General features: G+C 38.7%; 1 protein-coding gene across 5 annotated transcripts in view; it reads right to left on the minus strand.

Moving 5' to 3' along the window:
* GSDME (gasdermin E) overlaps positions 1-19,289 on the minus strand; it is a 51,017-nt gene that overhangs the window by 21,633 nt on the left and 10,095 nt on the right. For 3 of the 5 annotated variants that reach the window (XM_063303771.1, XM_063303770.1, XM_063303772.1), the window contains exons 6-10: positions 17,835-18,020; positions 15,232-15,359; positions 14,062-14,242; positions 11,059-11,132; positions 6,849-7,742 (exon numbers count right to left, since the gene is read on the minus strand). In XM_063303771.1, the coding sequence (XP_063159841.1) occupies positions 7,503-7,742; positions 11,059-11,132; positions 14,062-14,242; positions 15,232-15,359; positions 17,835-18,020 (809 nt within the window). In that variant the 3' untranslated portion in view covers positions 6,849-7,502. Of the gene's footprint in view, positions 1-5,645; positions 5,861-6,848; positions 7,743-11,058; positions 11,133-14,061; positions 14,243-15,231; positions 15,360-17,834; positions 18,021-19,289 lie in introns of those variants that run through there. The other 2 variants (XR_010067957.1, XM_063303773.1) reach the window with 2 other exon arrangements.

Genomic DNA, 19,289 nt, shown 5'->3' on the forward strand with positions numbered 1-19,289 from the left:
GTGTATCCAATCAAGATCTATAATTTTTTGTGAGATTGTTATTATCTGGGAATTATTTTGTTTCTAAAGGTAGATGATAGAAAGTCATTAGGTACATTCCAAATTACTGAGTTCTGTCAAGCTTATACATTATCTTTTTTTATTGCTTCAGCTCTTAAGATTTTTACTAAGCAGCTAGCCATTTTTTAAACATGTGCACCAACATTGACACACATAGGACAATAGAAGATTTAAGTGGGACTTTGTTGATAGGAAATTTTAATGTCTTTCCATGCTGTAAATCAGAAGAAAATTGCTGCCTAGATCAGTTCAGAAAATTCCGATAAAGGATCATGAGAAGGCTGGTGAAGTTCCATAGGGCAAATGTGTGCTATTCAGATAAGCTCTACTTTTTTTAAAAAAAAAAATTCCCCTAATGTTTTCATATTTAAGTTGTATATCATTGTTGAAATGTACAAAACTGTGAAATCCTGAAAACTCCTAAGAAAGGTATTTTTGTATATATGAAATAAAAATTTAATATTTGACAAATCAGCGTCACCTCTTATGAATTGCATTCTTATTGCACAGAGCAGGCATCACTTTTGAATGATGGCAGACTTTTTTTTCCTCTGATGGAACAGAGAAGGAAGCTGGAGAGAGGCAACGAAGTAGGCCTTTCTTGCTGTAGATGTAATTTTATATTGAAGAATGGTATCTAAAGGGACTTTACCAATATGAAAACATAACAGGAGTCATGGTGCTTTGCACTGCATATGCATAATTATTTTAATTAAAATATTTAAAACCCCATTCCATATTACTCCAAGAATAACTTATAATAGCATTTAATAAGTGCTGTGAATTTAACATGCAAAGATCTGCAACTTCCATTGGTTTGAGAGCCTCATGGCTTTGTTAGCAGAAGTGATTGGATGGACTTCAATAGGTTTTATGTAGCACTGTGAACACCTGAAAAGCTTAAAGCAACATTTTGCCCCTTAACTTGCCCCCCCACCCAAAACAGGCTGCTCCAGGGCCTGCAGTTTTTGAATACCTCCCATAAAATTAAGTAAATAAAAATGCCGTTACCACCAGGATTTAAAAAATGACCCTAAAATTGGATGTTGCAGTTCCCAGCTTCTCTGCCTCACCATAAAGAGCAGCACTTGGGAATTTGCCACATCCTTTGCAATCCTTGGCTCAAACCTATATAAAGGCATTAAAGGCAGGCTTGGCATTTCAGATCCTGATTGTAAATGGACTCCTGTGCTGATCAGGTTGTTAGACTTGATTGCTTAAATGGTCCATTCCAACTATTCTCCTGTTTCATGGGGAAAGTATATTCTACCCTGAATCACCTGACCTCCCAGGCCAAATAAGTGACTCAGCAGTGGTATATTTTGTTTTCTCTTGAGTGTTTTTTTGGCAAGTCTCCCTATCCATCCTAAACACAAGTTAGGACTAAAGAACAGGCTAAATCTGACTGGGATTACCAGCGTACAGAATGTAGACAATATCTGCTCTGGTCAGCAGCTCTGGAAAGGAATGGGCAACCAGTCAATTTAGGCACTGCCCAACTCCAGGCTGACACTGGGTGACTCACAATAAAACTAAGCAGGTAGAAAATACAAGGTAAATAGGGTTATAGAGAAAAATAAAGAACAAGATAGCAAGTCTGGCCAATAACACCCACACATACAAACATCTGATGGGCCCCAGCCACCCTATCCCAAGGCTTGGGAGAGCAGCCTGGTCTTTAAGGTTTTCCAGAATGCCATCTAGGTGGGAGCCACACTGATCTCCAGAGGGCAGGCACTATGTCAGAAGGCATACTCAGTGTCCTAACAGATGACATGTTAAATTGAAGAGACCCAAAGCACAGCAACCCTGTCAGCTCTTGCTAGCCAAGCAGACACCATGGAAGATAGGCAGTCCCTCATATAACCAAGCTTCAAGGGCAGCCCCATATAGAACAGATTTCAATAGTTGAGCTGTGAGGTGACTAGGGCACAAGTAACCATCTGAAGGACCTCAATCCAGGAAAAGGCACAACTGGCATACCAGTTGGAATCGTGCAAATGCCTTCTTGGCCACAGCTGCCATCTGCTCATTCAGCAGGAGTTGTGAGTCCAGGAGGACCCCCAGATTGCATCACACTTCAATAGGAAGTGCAACCCCATCCAAGGTTAAAGATGGATATAGACAGCAAGGAAGATGACCTTCATGGAAATATGCAAAAATCACTGCCTAGGCAAAAGGGGCTGAAATAATTTGTTTTGAGAAAAGAGCTATTTGGAAGTAGCTCAGCCTTCCATGATTCACTGGAGTATAAACAGGAGGAGGTACAGCAAAATCAGACCTGCAAGATTCTATTATTATAGCCAATCTTTTTTTTTTTAATATAAAACTCTATTGAAGTTTCAGAATACAGATAAAATACAAAATAAAGATTGAAGACTAAAAAGAGAAACTAAAAAGTGCAGACATAGCAATACAGAGTGACTTCCAATGTTCTCCAGTACAGATACAAATACAATACATAACACAATAATCTCTTACTCTAAATCAAACGTTAGTAAACATTAGTTCTATAACCTATAACAACCTAATCATCAAAACCCAAAAATCAAAATTTCGGTTTTTTTCATATACAAGCAGAAAGTCCAGAAGCGTTTTCCAGGTAGAAACAAATCCAGCCAGATTGCTTTCTCTTATCAATGCTGTCAGTTTCGCCATTTCTGCCAGTTCCATTAATTTCACCATCCATTCTTCTACTGTGGGAATTTGTGTGTCCTTCCACCTTTGTGCATACGGAAGTCTTGCCACCATTGCCATATGCAAAAGCATTGTCCCAAATTTTGTTTCAAGTTGTTTATCCATCAAGCCCAAAAGAAAAAGTTCTGGTTTCAATTGTACATTCATTTTAAAAATCTTTTGGATTATAATACGTATTTGTGCCTATTATAGCCAATCTCAATACAAGTAGTTACAGCTTTCCTATGGAATTAATTTCTTGGTCTGGTCTCTTCTGTGGGGTGACAATAGAATATTGCCAGATACAGGCGGCCCTAATAGCCACAGCCATTTCATCTTGGTAGAATCGAGTTGGAGCCAGTGCCTCCTCCAGACACTAGGACGGAACCTTGACCGCCTCACCTGGCCAGCCTGGGGTCAACAGATATAACTAATACAGAACCCCAGACCTGTGGATGACCTCACCCAGCCCCTGCAAGTTCCAAGCAGAGGAACTTAATAACTGGAGATCAGACAGGTAAGTAGGAAAAAAGCAGAGCTAGTATGACTAGAAAGGAGTGGAATTTGGGCAATATCAAGCACCTGAGGGATACTCAGCTGGAAAAGAGGCCAAAGAAAAAGAGCAAGTAGAAAGCAGATGACAGGAACACGATGGTAGCAAAAAAGGGAACGAGTTCTGATCTTGCGGAGGCTATTTGAGGCAACAGATGATAAAGACCAACTGAGGGCCTAAGAAAATACTGGGTGATAGAAGCGATTATATTTAAAAAAGTGAATGGGCTTCCTCCTTGAAGCCCAGTATATTTTTGTACTTTAGTATACTGTGTATAGTACAGGAGAAGCTCAACTGAACACCTTTAGGTCACTCAGGTTACCAGCAGAGCAAAAACAAGTGGAAGAGCAAGCAGCAGCCTTGGACCTTTTGTCCACATTCTGCTAACAAATGAATCATCTTGGCCCGGGCTGTAGGAGGATACATCTCACTTCTCTCCTGGCAGAAGTGCCACAGTGGTTTCCTTGCGCTTCTGTATAAAAGTACTTGACATGCATTTGTTTTGTTTTTCCCAGGTAGGTTTGCTGCATTGCTCTATTTGTTTCCTTAAAACCATCCCCAGATGTTTCCATTTTATTTATTTAGCACATTTTTCCACCGCCCATCTCAAACACAACTCTTAAAGCCTTATGCATGCTTTAAGTTCTTGATGCTGCCTGCCTACAGCAAGAGGCAGTAAACAGGAGGCACCCCTTGCCTAAAGAGCATCACTCCCTCAGTGCAGACGGCTTTGGGGAGGAACAGGCTGGCCGTGGTGGTGGGTATGTCTCTGGAGGGAAAGGCTTAAGCAACTTATTACTCCAGTCTGGGGCTTTGCTGATACAGACGGGAATTTTTATTTTGCAACAACGTTCTTTACACCAAGGAAGGGGTTCTGTGACTTGCAAAAGGCTTTTTATTCCTCATTTCTTATTTATGTATATGCAGCATAGACAACATGTATTACCCAGTACATATTCATGTAGTATACTGTTTTATTCTGCTGTATATGCTTATGCTGAGGTAACATGTATTCACTATATACAACCCCTCAAAACAATGTGAATTCCTGGGTAAAATATGACTTGGTGTGAATTCCGAGGTGGTGATAAAGATATACCCCGGGCATTTAGCTGGAAGGCTCAAACATAATCTTCCGAAAAGCATGATTTCATACAACACACTAGAAACTGCTGCTGTTACCTGAGGCAATGTTGCACAACTTGTGCTTTCTAGATGCATGGGACCTGTGGGGATGTGTGTGGAGTGAGCATTTCCCCACACAGACCTCTATCATTCATAATTTTCCTATGGAAATTCTAAAACTTGTAATCTCAAATATTGCAGTATTTACTCAATTTATTAACATTTTAATTGGGATTACAGAATCCCAACTGCAAGGAGCCTGCTTGAACGTACTGCAAGCATTTTTCTTTCCCGTCCTCCCTCTTTTCTCACAACCTGCAAGCGGAAGGAAGCTTCTTACCCAGTGATGGTTGGGCAGCAGCATTCTCTTCTAGAACCTCCCTTTATTTATTTGTCAAATTTCTCTGCCGCCCATCTCGTACACAATGACTCTGGGCGGCTTACAGATAAAATAACTAAAAAAAATCCAATATAAAATCAATACTGTGTAAATATGCTTAAATAGCAATAAAACTATAGAAATATCAAATATAAAATGTGAAATTCAAGATGGGAATCGGATTTTGTACTTGGGACGATCACTGTACCAGCCACCCCCAAGAATGGCTATCCCCCCCCCATCCCAAGCAAGTTGGCATAGCCATGTTTTCACCCCCTTCCGGAAGGCCGGGAGAGCAGGAGCCTGTCTTATCTCCAGAGGTAAGCTGTTCCACAGGGTGGGTGCCACGGCAGAGAAGACCCTCCTCCTGGACCCTGCCAATTGGCAATCCCTCATGGATGGGGTCCGTAGCATGCCCTCTCTGCCTGACTGGGTGGGTTGATGTGATCGGGGTGAGGCAGTTCCTCAGGTAACCTGGACCCATGCCATGTAGGGCTTTAAAGGTGATAACCAACACTTTGAATTGAACCCGGAAGCCAACTGGTACCCAATGCAGCTTGCACAGCAGTGGTGTTATATGTGCCCTCCTTGGAGCTCCCAAAACTGCTGCGTGATGGCATTCTGGACCAGCTTCAGCTTCTGGATACTCTTCAAGGGTAGCCCCATGTAGAGCACATTACAGTAGTCTATGTGGGAGGTGACCAGGGCATGAGTGACCGTTCGAAGGGACTCCCATCCAGGAAGGGGCGGAGCTGGTGCAAAGTTGTGGAAAGGCTCCCCTAGCCACTCCTGCCAGGAGCAGGAGCTGTGAGTCCAGGAGAACCCCCAGGTTCTGCACCAGGTCTGTCTTTGTCTTGTCTCTCTTGCTCCTTTTTACAGTGTGTAAGTACCTTGAAGTTTGCTGCAATTTATCTTTCATAAACGTTTGTTGGCACTGAGAAGCAAAATAAATTGCCAGAAAGTATTTCATGACAGATTGGAGGTGAGGAATAATTCTGGTCATAGCTGACTACTGACCACATGTTGCTTTCAACTGATGGGAGTTAGAATCCTACAACGCCTCAGATCTAAAGGATGAAATAGAAAGCAGATGATCACCAGGAATATATCAAAGTGTTTTAGGCAGTGTACTACTAACACCACACAGGTCTGGTAAGGATTCTGGGCCTCTTTATCAAGATTTGATTTTTGGTTTTTTTTAGTAGTGGCTAAAACAGTCTGCCCTCAAATCTTGCCAGTTATAATCTCAGGTTTGTACTCAATTTTCTGGACAAGTTAGTTACCCTTTAGACTGACCAGTTAGTCAGATCCACAAGACAGCCATAATACTTTGAAAATTCTGTATCTGATAAATTGGGGATGACTGATCAACGCACTGTCTTTCCCTGCTCTACTTATTATGGCAGAGGCTGAATCTATTAGGACATTAAATTTGTGCTTAATGGTTCAGCTTATGTCTTATTTGGTCAGTTTTGGAAATACTCTGCTTCCACATAATTCAATTCAATTCTCAACCAGGGTTCCACAAGAGGTCACGATTTATTTAAAAAATTATTTCAAATTTGGACAACTTCACATTAAAGAGGTAAGTTTCATTCTTTATTTTTAGTTTAAGAACACTGTTAATGCACATATCCAGGCCTACACGTGAAATGAATATAATAATTTTGTAACTTCTGGACTATATTTGAGCCTGAATGTGCAGGAGTTCCCCGAGGCATGAAAAATATTTCAAGGGTTCCTCCATGGTGAAAAGGTTGAGAAAGGCTACTCTACTACATACAAAATCTAGTTTATAAAGTTTATCGAGGAAACAAGATAGAATTATTAGCACAGAAGCACAATGTAGGTAGTCCTCGCTTAAAGACCCTAATTGGGACTGGCAACTCTACCACTAAGCAAAGCGGTCGCTAAGTGGGAAATCATGTGACTGCAACTGTATTTTCTAGCTGGAAAGACACAAGACTAGTCAGTTTCACACCTTCAGCTTTGTTTGCCTCTTAACCCCCACCCTTTGGAATGCTGGAATGCCCGCTTACTGTCTTAAACACATCAAAAGCAATGCAGCCTGGGGCTGGGAGCTGTGGGTGAACTACAAAACAGCTTACTCTCTTGAAATCCCTTTCTCTCTAATCTCTCCACTCTGGGGGTGGGGGGAAAGTAATCACTCCTTTGCCTGACCCTTTCCCACTGCCAGCACAATTGCATTTCTTTCAATGTGTAGAACAGCAAACAGCTTGCTTTCTTGCAATCCCTTTCTCTTCAATCTCTCTGCTCTGCAGGGTGGGGGTAGAAAAAAAACTACAGGTCAGACCCAGGACAATGGGCACTGACTGTAATGGCAATGACGTGACTGGGGGATGCTGGGAAGGTCATAAATGGGCTGTAAAGTTGTTTTTTCAGCACCATCGTAACTTTGAATGGTCCCTGAATGAATGGACAGAAAGTAAGGACTACCTGAATGGACAGAAAGTAAGGACTACCTGTAATCTTTCTGAAACTTTAAAAAATGTTAAATATCTCACCAAATATCCCTGCATGGCTTTTTTATCTTTGTATCTTTTCATTCATATACTTTCAGTGTTTGCCTTATTCCAATACCACAGCCCATTGGCTGATATTCCAGTTGCATGGATACAAATCAAGCAGGTTCAACTCTAAGAGGCATTAAATAGACTGCTGCAGTATTAAACCATCCAAACAGCTTCATCAGTTCTTGTCTCTTTCACAGCCTAATGCATGGAGTCCATTCAATGCTATATAGAGAATGACTGGGGAAAAACTGGATTTTTTCATGGTTGCAGCTTTGATGGAAGTCTCAGTCATTTCAAGATTAATGTCTGACAAAGCAAATAGCCTCTGCGATATCTGAAACCTTCCCGGGTCAGCAAGTGGAGCTAGTAGGGGATCTGCAAATGTCATTGTGCCATCCTCTGACGTCGTATTAGGCTGTTCAGAGACAGAAAGGCATTGCTTAAAGGCATTTCCATAGTAATGCAATTCTTCCTTCAATAATGAAGGCAAACAGTTATGCGTAAAGCTCACTGATCTGAGAATGGAATGTTCTGGAAAACTCTGGAATTTTCTGTTCCTTTTTTAAATCACATCAATTTGGCCACTGGAGGCTGTCCAGCGGTTTTCCAGAAATTAATCCTCTGAGATTCTCGAATAGTAGTTTTTGCACATTCTTAATAAGGCAACAAGTTAGAGAGTCAATACAATGTAATGGTCAGAGCATGCTACATTAGATTGGGGAGGCCCAAATCCAAATTTGCATTCTCTAGACAACCTTGTTGATCACCTAAATGTACCCAAGCCTTTTTTGTGAGAATCAAAAGAGGGAGAGTTTACTGGAGGAAATGCTGGATATAAATGAAATGAAATGAAATAAAAATACTCAGTCTGCTATTCCAACCAAAGCTCTGTGCAGCAGCCTCTTCAATAGTGACACCTGTTCAGCACACTTTCCCCATAAGCATTTCATAAGCTACAATTCCTAGTAACCTGTCAGGGTGGGGTGGGGACATGTGGAGTGCCCTGAATGATCTCAGGGCTGTCAATCAGTTTAGCTCCATTTCTTTTCTCATCTCAGGCTTTAAATGTCTTTGGCTTATTATTTTGTATTCCTTTTCAGTACCTTACCTAAGCCAATTTATTCTGAAAAGGAACAGCATGATGCGTGCCTATTGTTATGTATGGGTGCATCTGCATGTTTGAAGGCAGGACAAGTCAGTCCTGGTTCAATTCAGATTTGAGATTTGAAGAGGCATGATTCAATTTGAGAACAAACAGATTCAAATGAACCTGCCTTGTGATTCCATTCAGGGAAAAATGCTATACAAAGGTTATCTAAATGCTTGTAGTTGATTCATTTTTTGGCAGAATGATATGAAATAGAATGTAGAACTCCCAGAGAACAGTAATCCTGCCAAGATTCAGCCAGGTAACTCTACGGGTTTTTTTTTTTTTAAATAGAGGAAAAGGACAGTACAGCAGCCTCCAAATTGTCTATTAAGAGCCTAACATGGTTTGAACCAATGCTGAAAATGTCCACTGGGATAATTAAAATGTTCATAAACAGCTTAAAAAACAAGTGTATTTTTTCCTCTTGTTTCCGTGAGTGTCCAGGCAGGCTTAGCATGATATTGAGAAATGACCACAGACTTATCTTTGTGATGTTGGCTTGCTGCCTCTGATCACCATGTTCTTTGGGTGCCAGCAAGGTTGGCACTGCTAGTTGACAAGCTTGGTCCCTTCTCAGAAGGGGTCCCTTCTCCCTTCTCTTTTATCAGTGCTAAAACTTGCTCTGACCGGGTTGTGGCTTGCTGGCAATACTGCCTGTTAGTAGAGACAACCTGACATGGTGAGACCCCATGCCACAGAATGGAATGCCACAGAGAAAGAGGTATTCATAGACTTGCCATTCCCTGTTCTTAAAAACAGTAAATGTTTTGGTGAGCCAGGGACCACTTTAATCCTTACTAAGAGATCAAACCCAGTCCCAACTGTACAGATTTTAAGTATAAGCTTTGACCCAAGGGTGCACACTGGACTAGTCAGCCTTGAGCCTATATTCAGAGAGCTGAAAGCTGAGTTGACCTCCCAGGTGGGTAGGTAGGATAGTGCATTCCATTAGCACAAGAGAGAGCAAAGTTAAGATCCTGTGTAGCCTTATTTTAAAAACTGAGAACCAAGGAAGTGAATGAAGCTGAAAACAATTTTAGGCTTGGACCTCCAAAAGAGCTCTTGTAGGCACAGAGTTTAATATGGCTATATAATTGGCTCTTAGGTCATTGTTGGAGAGACCATCATATCATTGTGCCTCACATCTCAGCACACCATTGTCTCTTATCTGTGGCAATCCCAGAAGCAACAGAAAAGCCATTGTATCTGTGTAGCACTTTGAAACCTACACAGCGCTTTGAAGCAGCTCATTACTTCAACTGGCAAATCTGCTTCAATAGGTTAATTCTCTCAAACTTTCACCAAAGTGAAGCTCGCTTCCACTGCTGTGCAATGGGCAGGAGGCTGAAATTTCTTTTCTATTTTATAATCATTTTGATGATGTGTTTATGATGCTGTATTAAAACATATTTATGAAAGGCAGGATATATTTATTTAATTAAATGAATTCATCAATACTTTTAAAAAAGACTCAATTCATAACAGCACAAGAGCATAATTACAGCAAAACCACCCCCTAACAATAAAGCATTAAAATGAGTAAGGAAAAGCAGAAATAACTGATCATACTTCCCAAAAGGTCACACAAAACAGCTATGCTGAACGAAGTCACCATGCAAGATGCCTTCATGTCTACTGCAATCGAAACTGGTTCTTATCTAAGCAGGTCACCCTATCAGAACCACCTGTCTTCCCCCCTCACCCTATCATTTTCTCATGCATCTCGGAAGGGAACGGTTGATAAGTAACAATAGGAGCTGTCATTTTGGACCACGCCTGAAGGAAAAAAATTACAAGTATTTGGAAATAAAAGATCTCAATCTATTTCTGATAAGAGAATGGAACTACTGTAGCCACAGGATATCAGAGTGGAGGTATTAATTTCTGAGGAGTTTGTTTTGAAATACTGAGGAACAGTATTTTTTGTTTAAAATGAGCAGATTGCAGAGTCTAATGAATTTAGGCAAGTGAGAATAGCAATAAATGAACAGAAAATCTGGTTGCAATAAATGTTTTTACTAAGTGATTGTTAGTGTATAACTTCTACTGCCTTGTTTAATGTATAGAGTTTCTATGCCTTATTTCGTAAGTTCTATTTTGTAGGTTGTATTCCGTAAGTTTTATTAAGTTTTATTTAGTCTGGGTCACTGACCTGTAATAATATTTTGAATTTGAAAGAATTTCTATGTCATTTGGAGAAATGCATGTTTTTTAGCATAAGAAACAGATAAAATGTGATAGTGTTGTTTTTCAGGTTCCACATTATTATTTGAAGTACTGGAATTATGATATGTTGCTTACAAAATCAGTTATTACTTTTTTTTCTGTTTCGTACTGGTTTTTCTTATCTATCCTGCTGTGAATTGCTCTAGGAACCTGTTGCTGAAGGATAATGTGTATGAACATTAAAAAGACAATTTCCATTTTGTACTACCTAATTTCTTAAGATGAACAGAACATATATTCCATATAGGCTGGAAGAGATATTGTCATGAGTAAGCAGCAGTAGGAACCAGCTGCTAGAACTTATACGATTGGTGCTACTCTTAACACATTTCCAACTCCTACTAAAAGGACTTACCAAGAAACACAGAGTAGGGACAAGCTGGAGGTCACAGCAGGCTAGCAACAGGACTAGTGAATAACTTGACAGTTCTGAAGAAAGGAAACAAAAGGCAAACAAAAACTTTCAAAAGTATAAAAGAATCATTCCTGCTCAGCACTGAATCACAGACCTCTGGAAACCTGACTGAATAAACTCAAGAAAGTAGGGCAGCGGTCATGGGACATTCTCAAAGGCCATTTAGAAACAACTGCTAATGGACAACAACTCCTGCTGTTCCTAAAGGTCCTTGACTTGAGAATCTGTACAGCCATCCTGAAAGGAACATTCCAAACTGTAGTTCTGTGAACCCTGCAACTGAATCTTGCCCTCAAATTACTAATGTTCAGACAATCTACCATTCATACTTGCATTTAAAAGTTTTGACAGCCAAAGTGTGGCTACTCCAAATTTGTATTCCCAAGCACTGATGCAAGAGATGGTTCTAGTTAGAAATGAAAACACTGAGAAGAGACAACTTTAACATGTATTGAAGAAATATTAAAATTGGAGCGCTAACACAATGGAAGAGGAAATTAAAAACTATCTCAAAAATAAAGATTTCACATCTTGATTAAGAGTGATAGAAGATTTTACATATATCAGACTTAAGGTAAAGGTAAAGGTTTCCTTTATATATCAAACTTACATACAAATATATTTTATATTCAGTATTTGAATATTAGAACATTTACACTTTTATTATGGCTCTGAAACCGTATTTTATTCTTTTCTTTAAGATTTCTGTTGGCCTTCTTACTTTTCACAGGCCTTGATAGATAGTTGTACCCATAGAAATAAGGTAAGGTATACATTCCAAGGATAGCTAAACATACCTTTTCTGAGAAGAAGCTAATGGTCAAGGGGCCCTCGCAATGACAGAAGGAAAGCCCTTATACAGAAAGTGTGGGTAAGAGGTGGTATTCTATAGGAGGAGCTGAATGGAATGTACATCGTATGCTATAAGGAGGGGGTCCTGCGCGATTGCCCACCTAACAGCTTGTTGCCATTGCTTTTGGCTTGGGTGAAGAATAAAGAACTTAATTTCATGCAACTGCCTGTTTCTTTGGTCCTGGCTCAGAAACGAATTTGGTAGGGAAATAAAATTCTAACAAGGGGATGGATGGCATCACTGATAAAGAATACAGAATTTTTCATGGCATGAAGGTTTAGAAGAGCCTGGATTTATTGAATTTGAGAAGGCAGTTCAAGCTCAACAACATACAAACATATTAGATGAAGTGAAAAGCCTGCTGGAGATATAACTAGAACTGGGTCTGAATGGTGTACAGACACTAGTGAAAAACACAGGACATGATGAAGTCTCCAAGAACAACATGTAGTAGAGTAACAGAGGACCAAAAACAGGGTCTTCAGATGTCTTTAAAGAAAATATCTGAGAAAGAATTTCTCTCCCTTAATACTGAATGAGCTTCACCCTGTAGGAACACGCACTGGATGAGCAATAAGATAGGTAGGGAAAAAAACAGTGACAGGAACTTAAAGCATGATAGGATCAAGACAGAAAAGAGTAGTCAACCATATCAAAGGGAATATCATTAAAGTTAACAGGAAAAAAACCCTTTTTGAATTTAACAACAAAAATAAACTGAGATTATAAAAAATGCAGTTTCATTTCAGAGCACTTCGTAGGTCCAATCTAGCTTGTGACATCTATAACAAGACCAATACTTTTGACACAGAGAAAGAGTTTTTTCCCAAACAAAAAACCCATGACATCAAAGACTGATTAAAGTAATGATTCACAAACAGTGGTATCATGGCTGGGGCTCAGCAGTAGTCTAGGTGGGATCTAAGGTAAATCATTGGAATGTTAAGCCTTTAAAGCTTACTGTAAGTGATAAACGTAACAACAGAAACTTTGCAAATGTACAAATGTCATTCTTGGAAAAAGTGGGGGTTTCTATAACGGTGGGACCTAAGTTCTTTGATAAGGGTGATTAGTCCTAAGACTCTAGACAAAATATCCAAGCATATAACCTCTAGTTTTATCACTGAACAAGGAATCAGTGATCTGAACAGAGTGTGAGGAAATGATGAAGACAATTTTAGTTGGATATCAAAAGACAGGAAAAAAATGCTAAGCATCTGTAAAACTGAGGTGGGTCACAGAGATATCTAGGAAAATGGCAGTGTAAAAAGGATTAATTTTGCTTAATAACAACTTTTCTGCTTAGAGACAGTGAGTTTCAAGTAGCAATGAACGACTTGAGGCTAGTTCACCTGGGACTGTTAAAAATAATTTTTAATTAATGAATTGATATTTCTAGTCAGCATTATTTTCCTTTGTTAGTTCCATTACTTTCTAAATTCTTACTTTAAGACAGCACTTATTTTAAGGCAGACTCCAAAACCCTGTAATTTATATTACTGACATAAAAGCTTGAACTGTTTCCTATTTTCTTCTTAGCAGCAGTGAATAAAGGTGGCACACAAGGGGAATAGTAATCACGATGTGAATCTAAATAAAAAACCCAGCATTCAGAGGTAGTTGAGGTTAAGTAATTCCTGTGCAGAAAGCTAGGGAGATGGCCTTGAAGCAAATATTCAGAAACCATTATGTAAATACTGTAAAGAGGACAGAAGCATTCCTTAAGTCCTGTGAACATATTAGGAAGAAACTCAGGATGACTCCTCCCTGACTCACTGGGGCATAAGACGGAGGGGAGAAGCAGTCAGACTTATAAGGTTTTGTTAGCATAGCCTATCTCAATAAAGTATAATTCTGGTCTTCCTGGGGAGCGTGTTTCCTGATCTGGTCTACCTTGAAGGGTTGACATTCTAGCATCATGCATCTAGTTCTGCATTCCTTTATACTTACACTGAGGATTTCCTCTACGTTCACAAACTGAATTTACAAAGTGCACCCGTGATACAACCAATCCAAAACTGCAAACCCTATTCCCTCTGAACAAAAATTAATTTTAACAAGAAAACTGCCATTTGTTTGTTTTTCTATACCTGCCAGAGCACTGAGGAGGAGATGAACAGCTAGGAAAAGCTCCTTATTGTGAATCAACTGTCTGCTCTGTAAATGGACATCTATAAGCTGCAGAAACTCCTCTAAACATGGTTCCTCTGGTGACTTTAATTCCTCCATTACTAGGATTCCTGGACGGTCCTTAGAACAGATATTTTCCAGCTGCAACAACAAAACAAAACAAACAAGGAACAGACACAGTGGGCTGGTTTAGTCATACTCAGAATAAAGTTAATCAGACCGAGTTTGACTTCTGATTGCATCGACACATCCATGGTGTTTCCTTGACAACAATATGGAAATAGTTTGCCACTGCTTTTTTTTTTAAACTTCCCAGTGTAACTTACGGCCTTGGGAATTTTTTTTTTGATTATTAAGAACTTTATTCAATTTCAATATATATATAATTACAATACAATATAAAAAATATAGAAAAGAAAAGATACCTAATGAACATAGAAGAAACTATAGAAGAGAAGAAACAAAAGATGGTTTCCCATTTCTCCCATGCAGGTATAAATACAATTTGAGATGTAATCTCTTACCCATAATTAGACCATATTAATATTGATCCTTTCAAAGCAAAGTATTTAGTCACTAAAACCCACAGTTAAGGCTTCATTTTTTTCCATCACATGCCTTGGAAATTATTGATGATTTCCTATCCAAGTGTTAAACAGGTCTAACTCTGCCTAGCTTTTTTTGAGATTATCCAAGGTGATGCTACCTGCTGTGATCCTGAAAATAATGACGCTCAAATCAGTCAAGAACAGTATAGGTCCCATTGATTTCATATTATGTGAAAACCTAACTCTTTTGAGGAGTCTATAATGCTAGAAAATGTGGAAAGAGAAAAATAGGATGACTAGCAGTAATGTGGATGCATTCAGTTACAGCAGTAATGGGAGCACTGTTAGAAGATCTGAAGGATCAGGTTGAGAACAGATCATCCTGAAGAAGATCTATCTATGTAATCACCAAGAATCAACACTGACTTGATGGTAATGATCATCATAATTTTGATGTAAATATGTAATTTAGAAACACACAGGCCATTGGATCAATTAAAACTGTTTTCCTTCTTTATAAAGAACAAGCTTTAGAAAATAAGAAGAGGGAAATTGTGTGTATGATTAGGAAATAAAAATTACCACATTTTCTAGTTGCATCACTGTTTCTTCATGAAGCAAAAGGTCATACACTATTTGGTATAAAGCTCTCTGCTTCTCTCTTGATAGGTTCATAAAAGGTTGGAACTGGGTCTTTAATTGGAGGTCATCTAAAAACACATTAAGCAGGCATTTTTAATCAGTAGATAGATGCAGGTTGGAGAGGTTCAAAAGCTAATCCTAACAATTCTGAACGTAACATTCACTAATTTCATTTAGCAGATTGTGTGTGTGCGTTGGAAGTATAATGCATCATAAGTATTGGCCTTTTTATGGAGGGATTTTTTACAAAATTGGTCTTTATGCTGACACATTGAAAAATTCATCGTATAATTTCACTGTACGTACAGAGTACTAGCAGAGAAAACCAGAATTCAAATGAAATACAATTCTGTGATACTCTGGATAAGCTCAAGGGCTAGGTTCCTGCATCATGCAAAGACATAATGTGGCTTGTTTGGTTAGCATGTTACATGAATGCAACTAATCATGGTTTAGTCAATAAGCCATTGTTAACAGACTATGACTTAGCACAATGTGTGATACAGTTCAGTATGAGCCATTTAAACAAAAGTAAGATAAGTGGATAAACAATTCATTTGAAGAGCAAAACCCTACAACGAGAAAGGCAAAAATGAAGCTTCACATCTGGTTCAACTGTGAAGATGCTGCTGCACTGCTTGAATGGCTAGAGTTGAGTAACACAGTGAGGAAGTTGCAAACTGTCCCTCCCATGTGCCGAGTTCTCAAATTGCAACTTTCTTTTTTAATTAGATATACAATTAATGGTACACCTAGTTTTCACTATCCCGAAGTATGGTCTCTAATTTGATCCTAATTTGTTGTTTTACTATTTTGCTCTCAGAGTAAGCTGTTGCTAAGTAAACCTCTCTTGAAGCAGTTAATCCAAAAACTGCACTTCCATGCAGGCATCGTAAACATCATTGATTTGGAACAGTTTTGCAGGGACTACGTATATCCAAAATAGTTCATAATTATGTTTATAGCAAGAGACAATGTACCTTCCATACTGAACAAAGGACATTTTGCAATATGTAAAATCACTAAAGAGAGGTCTATAATACATCTTGGAAAAGCAAAGTCATCTTGAGAAAATATGCACAAAGTAAAATACTCTAGAAATAAGCAATGTGTTTTCAAAGCACATAGCCAACATATTTTCCACGTGTATAAGTTAAAAGGAGTCATGATGACATAGATTAAAGGAGTCATATAAATATAAAACTAAATCTAGTTTTATCATTTATTTGTTTTCTATCCCTTTATTATTTTTATAAATAACTCAAGGCAGTGAACATACCAAATACTCCTTCCTCCTCCTATTTTCCCCACAACAACTCTGTGAGGTGAGTTGGGCTGAGTGTGTGTGACTGGCCCAAGGTCACCCAGCCGGCTTTCATGCCTACAGTGGGACTAGAACTCTCAGTCTCCTGGTTTCTAGCCCAGCACCTTAACCACAAATGCTTTGGTATTTAGCACCTTGTTTTGTGTATTTCATTAGTCACATCATTTAACTGCTGAAAATGGCTTCATAAAGAAGTTATTATCTTGTTTTAGGATGAAGAATGTATCATTCTCTTCAGAAGGACTAGATTTTTAAATTTTATAGATTAGGAAGTTGATACCAGTTTTGACCTTGCCTGAGCTCTCCAACTGAGCAAATGGATACAGATTTCTAACAGTAGGAATTACTTCTTCTTCCCATTCATCCACATGTAGTATCCTTCATTTTTTTCAGCTGCTGTACACATAACAAAATTATGGAGTCCTTGGTGCTCTCTGAGCCTGGTTGTTTTCCTGCAGACGTTTTCATTGCCTGGCTAGGCAACATCTTCAGTGCAAGAAGGGAGTGAGGTTTGCTCCCTGTGAAATGTCTGCAAGAAAACAACCAGGCTCAGAGAGCAGCAAGGACTCCACGGTTCAACCCTGAGCTACAGATATTCTCTTCAATTAGTGTAAAAACATTAGCTCCCTTTGGTTCTACAGGGCAGAGAACAAGGTTCATTTATAAGTAAAATATGCATTAACAATATATAACTATTGCATTAGTTATATATGGTCTATATCTATAGTTCTCAACACACAATTTGTTTTTTAAAAGGGAGATAAAATATTCTTATGTCATTATCAGCCTGCAGCAAGTGTGGAAAGCAGCAACCAAAAGTTTTAGACTGTTGGTATTTTCATTACCCATCAGCTGAAGCACTTAGAGAAGAGATGTAAAAGCATTACAAGAGGAAAACAAAGGCACTCTTCCGGATAGCATGGGGAGAAGTGGGGAGGGAGCTCAGGATGACGGTTGCTTAAACAATACCAAAACTTCCATGACTTGTAAATGATGTAGCTCTTAGTGTTTATAGCTGGTGATACAGTTTGGGGAAGAATTAACCCCAATTATTTATGATGCAATGCTCAAATCAAGAACTGCCTTAACAACTCCCTCCTCTAGAACCACATTTCTGAGATCTTTTGAAAATACATGTTAAATTGAAAATATTTTTGGTTTAAGTTAGAATAATGAACAGGAAATCACTCTATACAACTGAACAAGTTTCTAGTCCTACCTTTGCTTAGAATGCTTAGCGAAGCACCACTTGGAATAGGGCTTTCAGGCCCAGGCAATTTCTCATTATCCACAACATCCAAAAGATGAGGGCAGCAAGCATCTTTGAAGGCCAAAGAATGGTAAGATGGCCCTTCTATGGCCCACCTTTCAAAACCACCTTCTTGGTCATGAAGGAGGCACAATTCTGCAAAAAGAATGGTTTGGTTATGTTATTGAGCATTTTGAAATCGAAAATACCTCTCAGGTAACTTTTGATTTACAGCCCCCACTCTACCCCATAATATCGAGAACAACAAATAAATTATCTCTCAATGGTCTGATTAGTACTAAGCCATTTTGTGAAACCATGGGAGAGAGCTTGCCTATTCACAAAATGTTTATCCCGATGGGTGTAACAAGTCAGAAATCACCCATTTAACCAGAGGAAAACAGATAAGGATGTTCCTTGTGATTTTAACTACCAGGATGTTTTCACTGGTAGATATTTCAACTGACTATACCCCACCCTCCTTATGCTGGTCTTTGACTGTAATAAAGATTTTTTTGTTCATTCACTGGTAGATATGCTCTTCTAGAGTTTCCAATGGGGAAAGATCCATCACTCCTCTGGAAAATTAGTTCCATATCATTAAGTTAGCTGGACTTGCAATTTTATACGTACATACATATATACATACATATAATTTATACTGTATAGCCATTCATCTCACAACAGTGACTCTGGGTGGCATACAAAGAATTTACTTATGATATTGCTATATAAATTTGACCAATAAATAAATAAATAAATTGTAAAATTAATTTATTAATTTAAAATATTGATGTCTGCAACTTTCTCAACATTCAAACAATCAAAAAGAAAGGTTTCTGTCTTTCTTTACACAGTGTCCTCAAGACTCTTGCAAAGCTGTAATTAAATACACACAAATAAAGAATAGAGAACAGTTTGTTACTTCAGAACACATGCAAGATGGATACAGTAAAGAAATGTTAAGTCATCAGTATACCATTGCAAACTCCTGATCAGAATGTAAATACAAGTGTTCTACATACGTATCCATTGTCATTGAATCAAGGGCATTTTAAAAGAGAAGCACAAAGCAAAAGCAAAAAAAAAAAAAAAAACTAGAAAAAGAATTTAATTGCACATAAACACATTGTGCTACAGAATGGGAATGAAGCCCACAGCTGTTCATGGAGCATATTAAAACCCCTTAAGACATCAAGACAACCTACACAGTGTGAGAAGAAAAATGTCATATTAATTAAAGCTACTCTCCAAGAGATATTAAGCTCAGATGGGGTGGTCTCTGTATGCTAATGAGTCAGTTTTGTCCCAAGACACTCATATCTAATAGTGGTTTGCTAACAGGTCTACTACATGTCTGCATCCTCCTTCTGCATGCTACATCAATGAAGTGGGGGATAAGATAGCTTCAGGAAGAAGCAATAT

Source organism: Candoia aspera, chromosome 4 (genome assembly GCF_035149785.1).
Source record: "Candoia aspera isolate rCanAsp1 chromosome 4, rCanAsp1.hap2, whole genome shotgun sequence".
Classification (NCBI taxonomy): Eukaryota; Metazoa; Chordata; class Lepidosauria; order Squamata; family Boidae; genus Candoia; species Candoia aspera.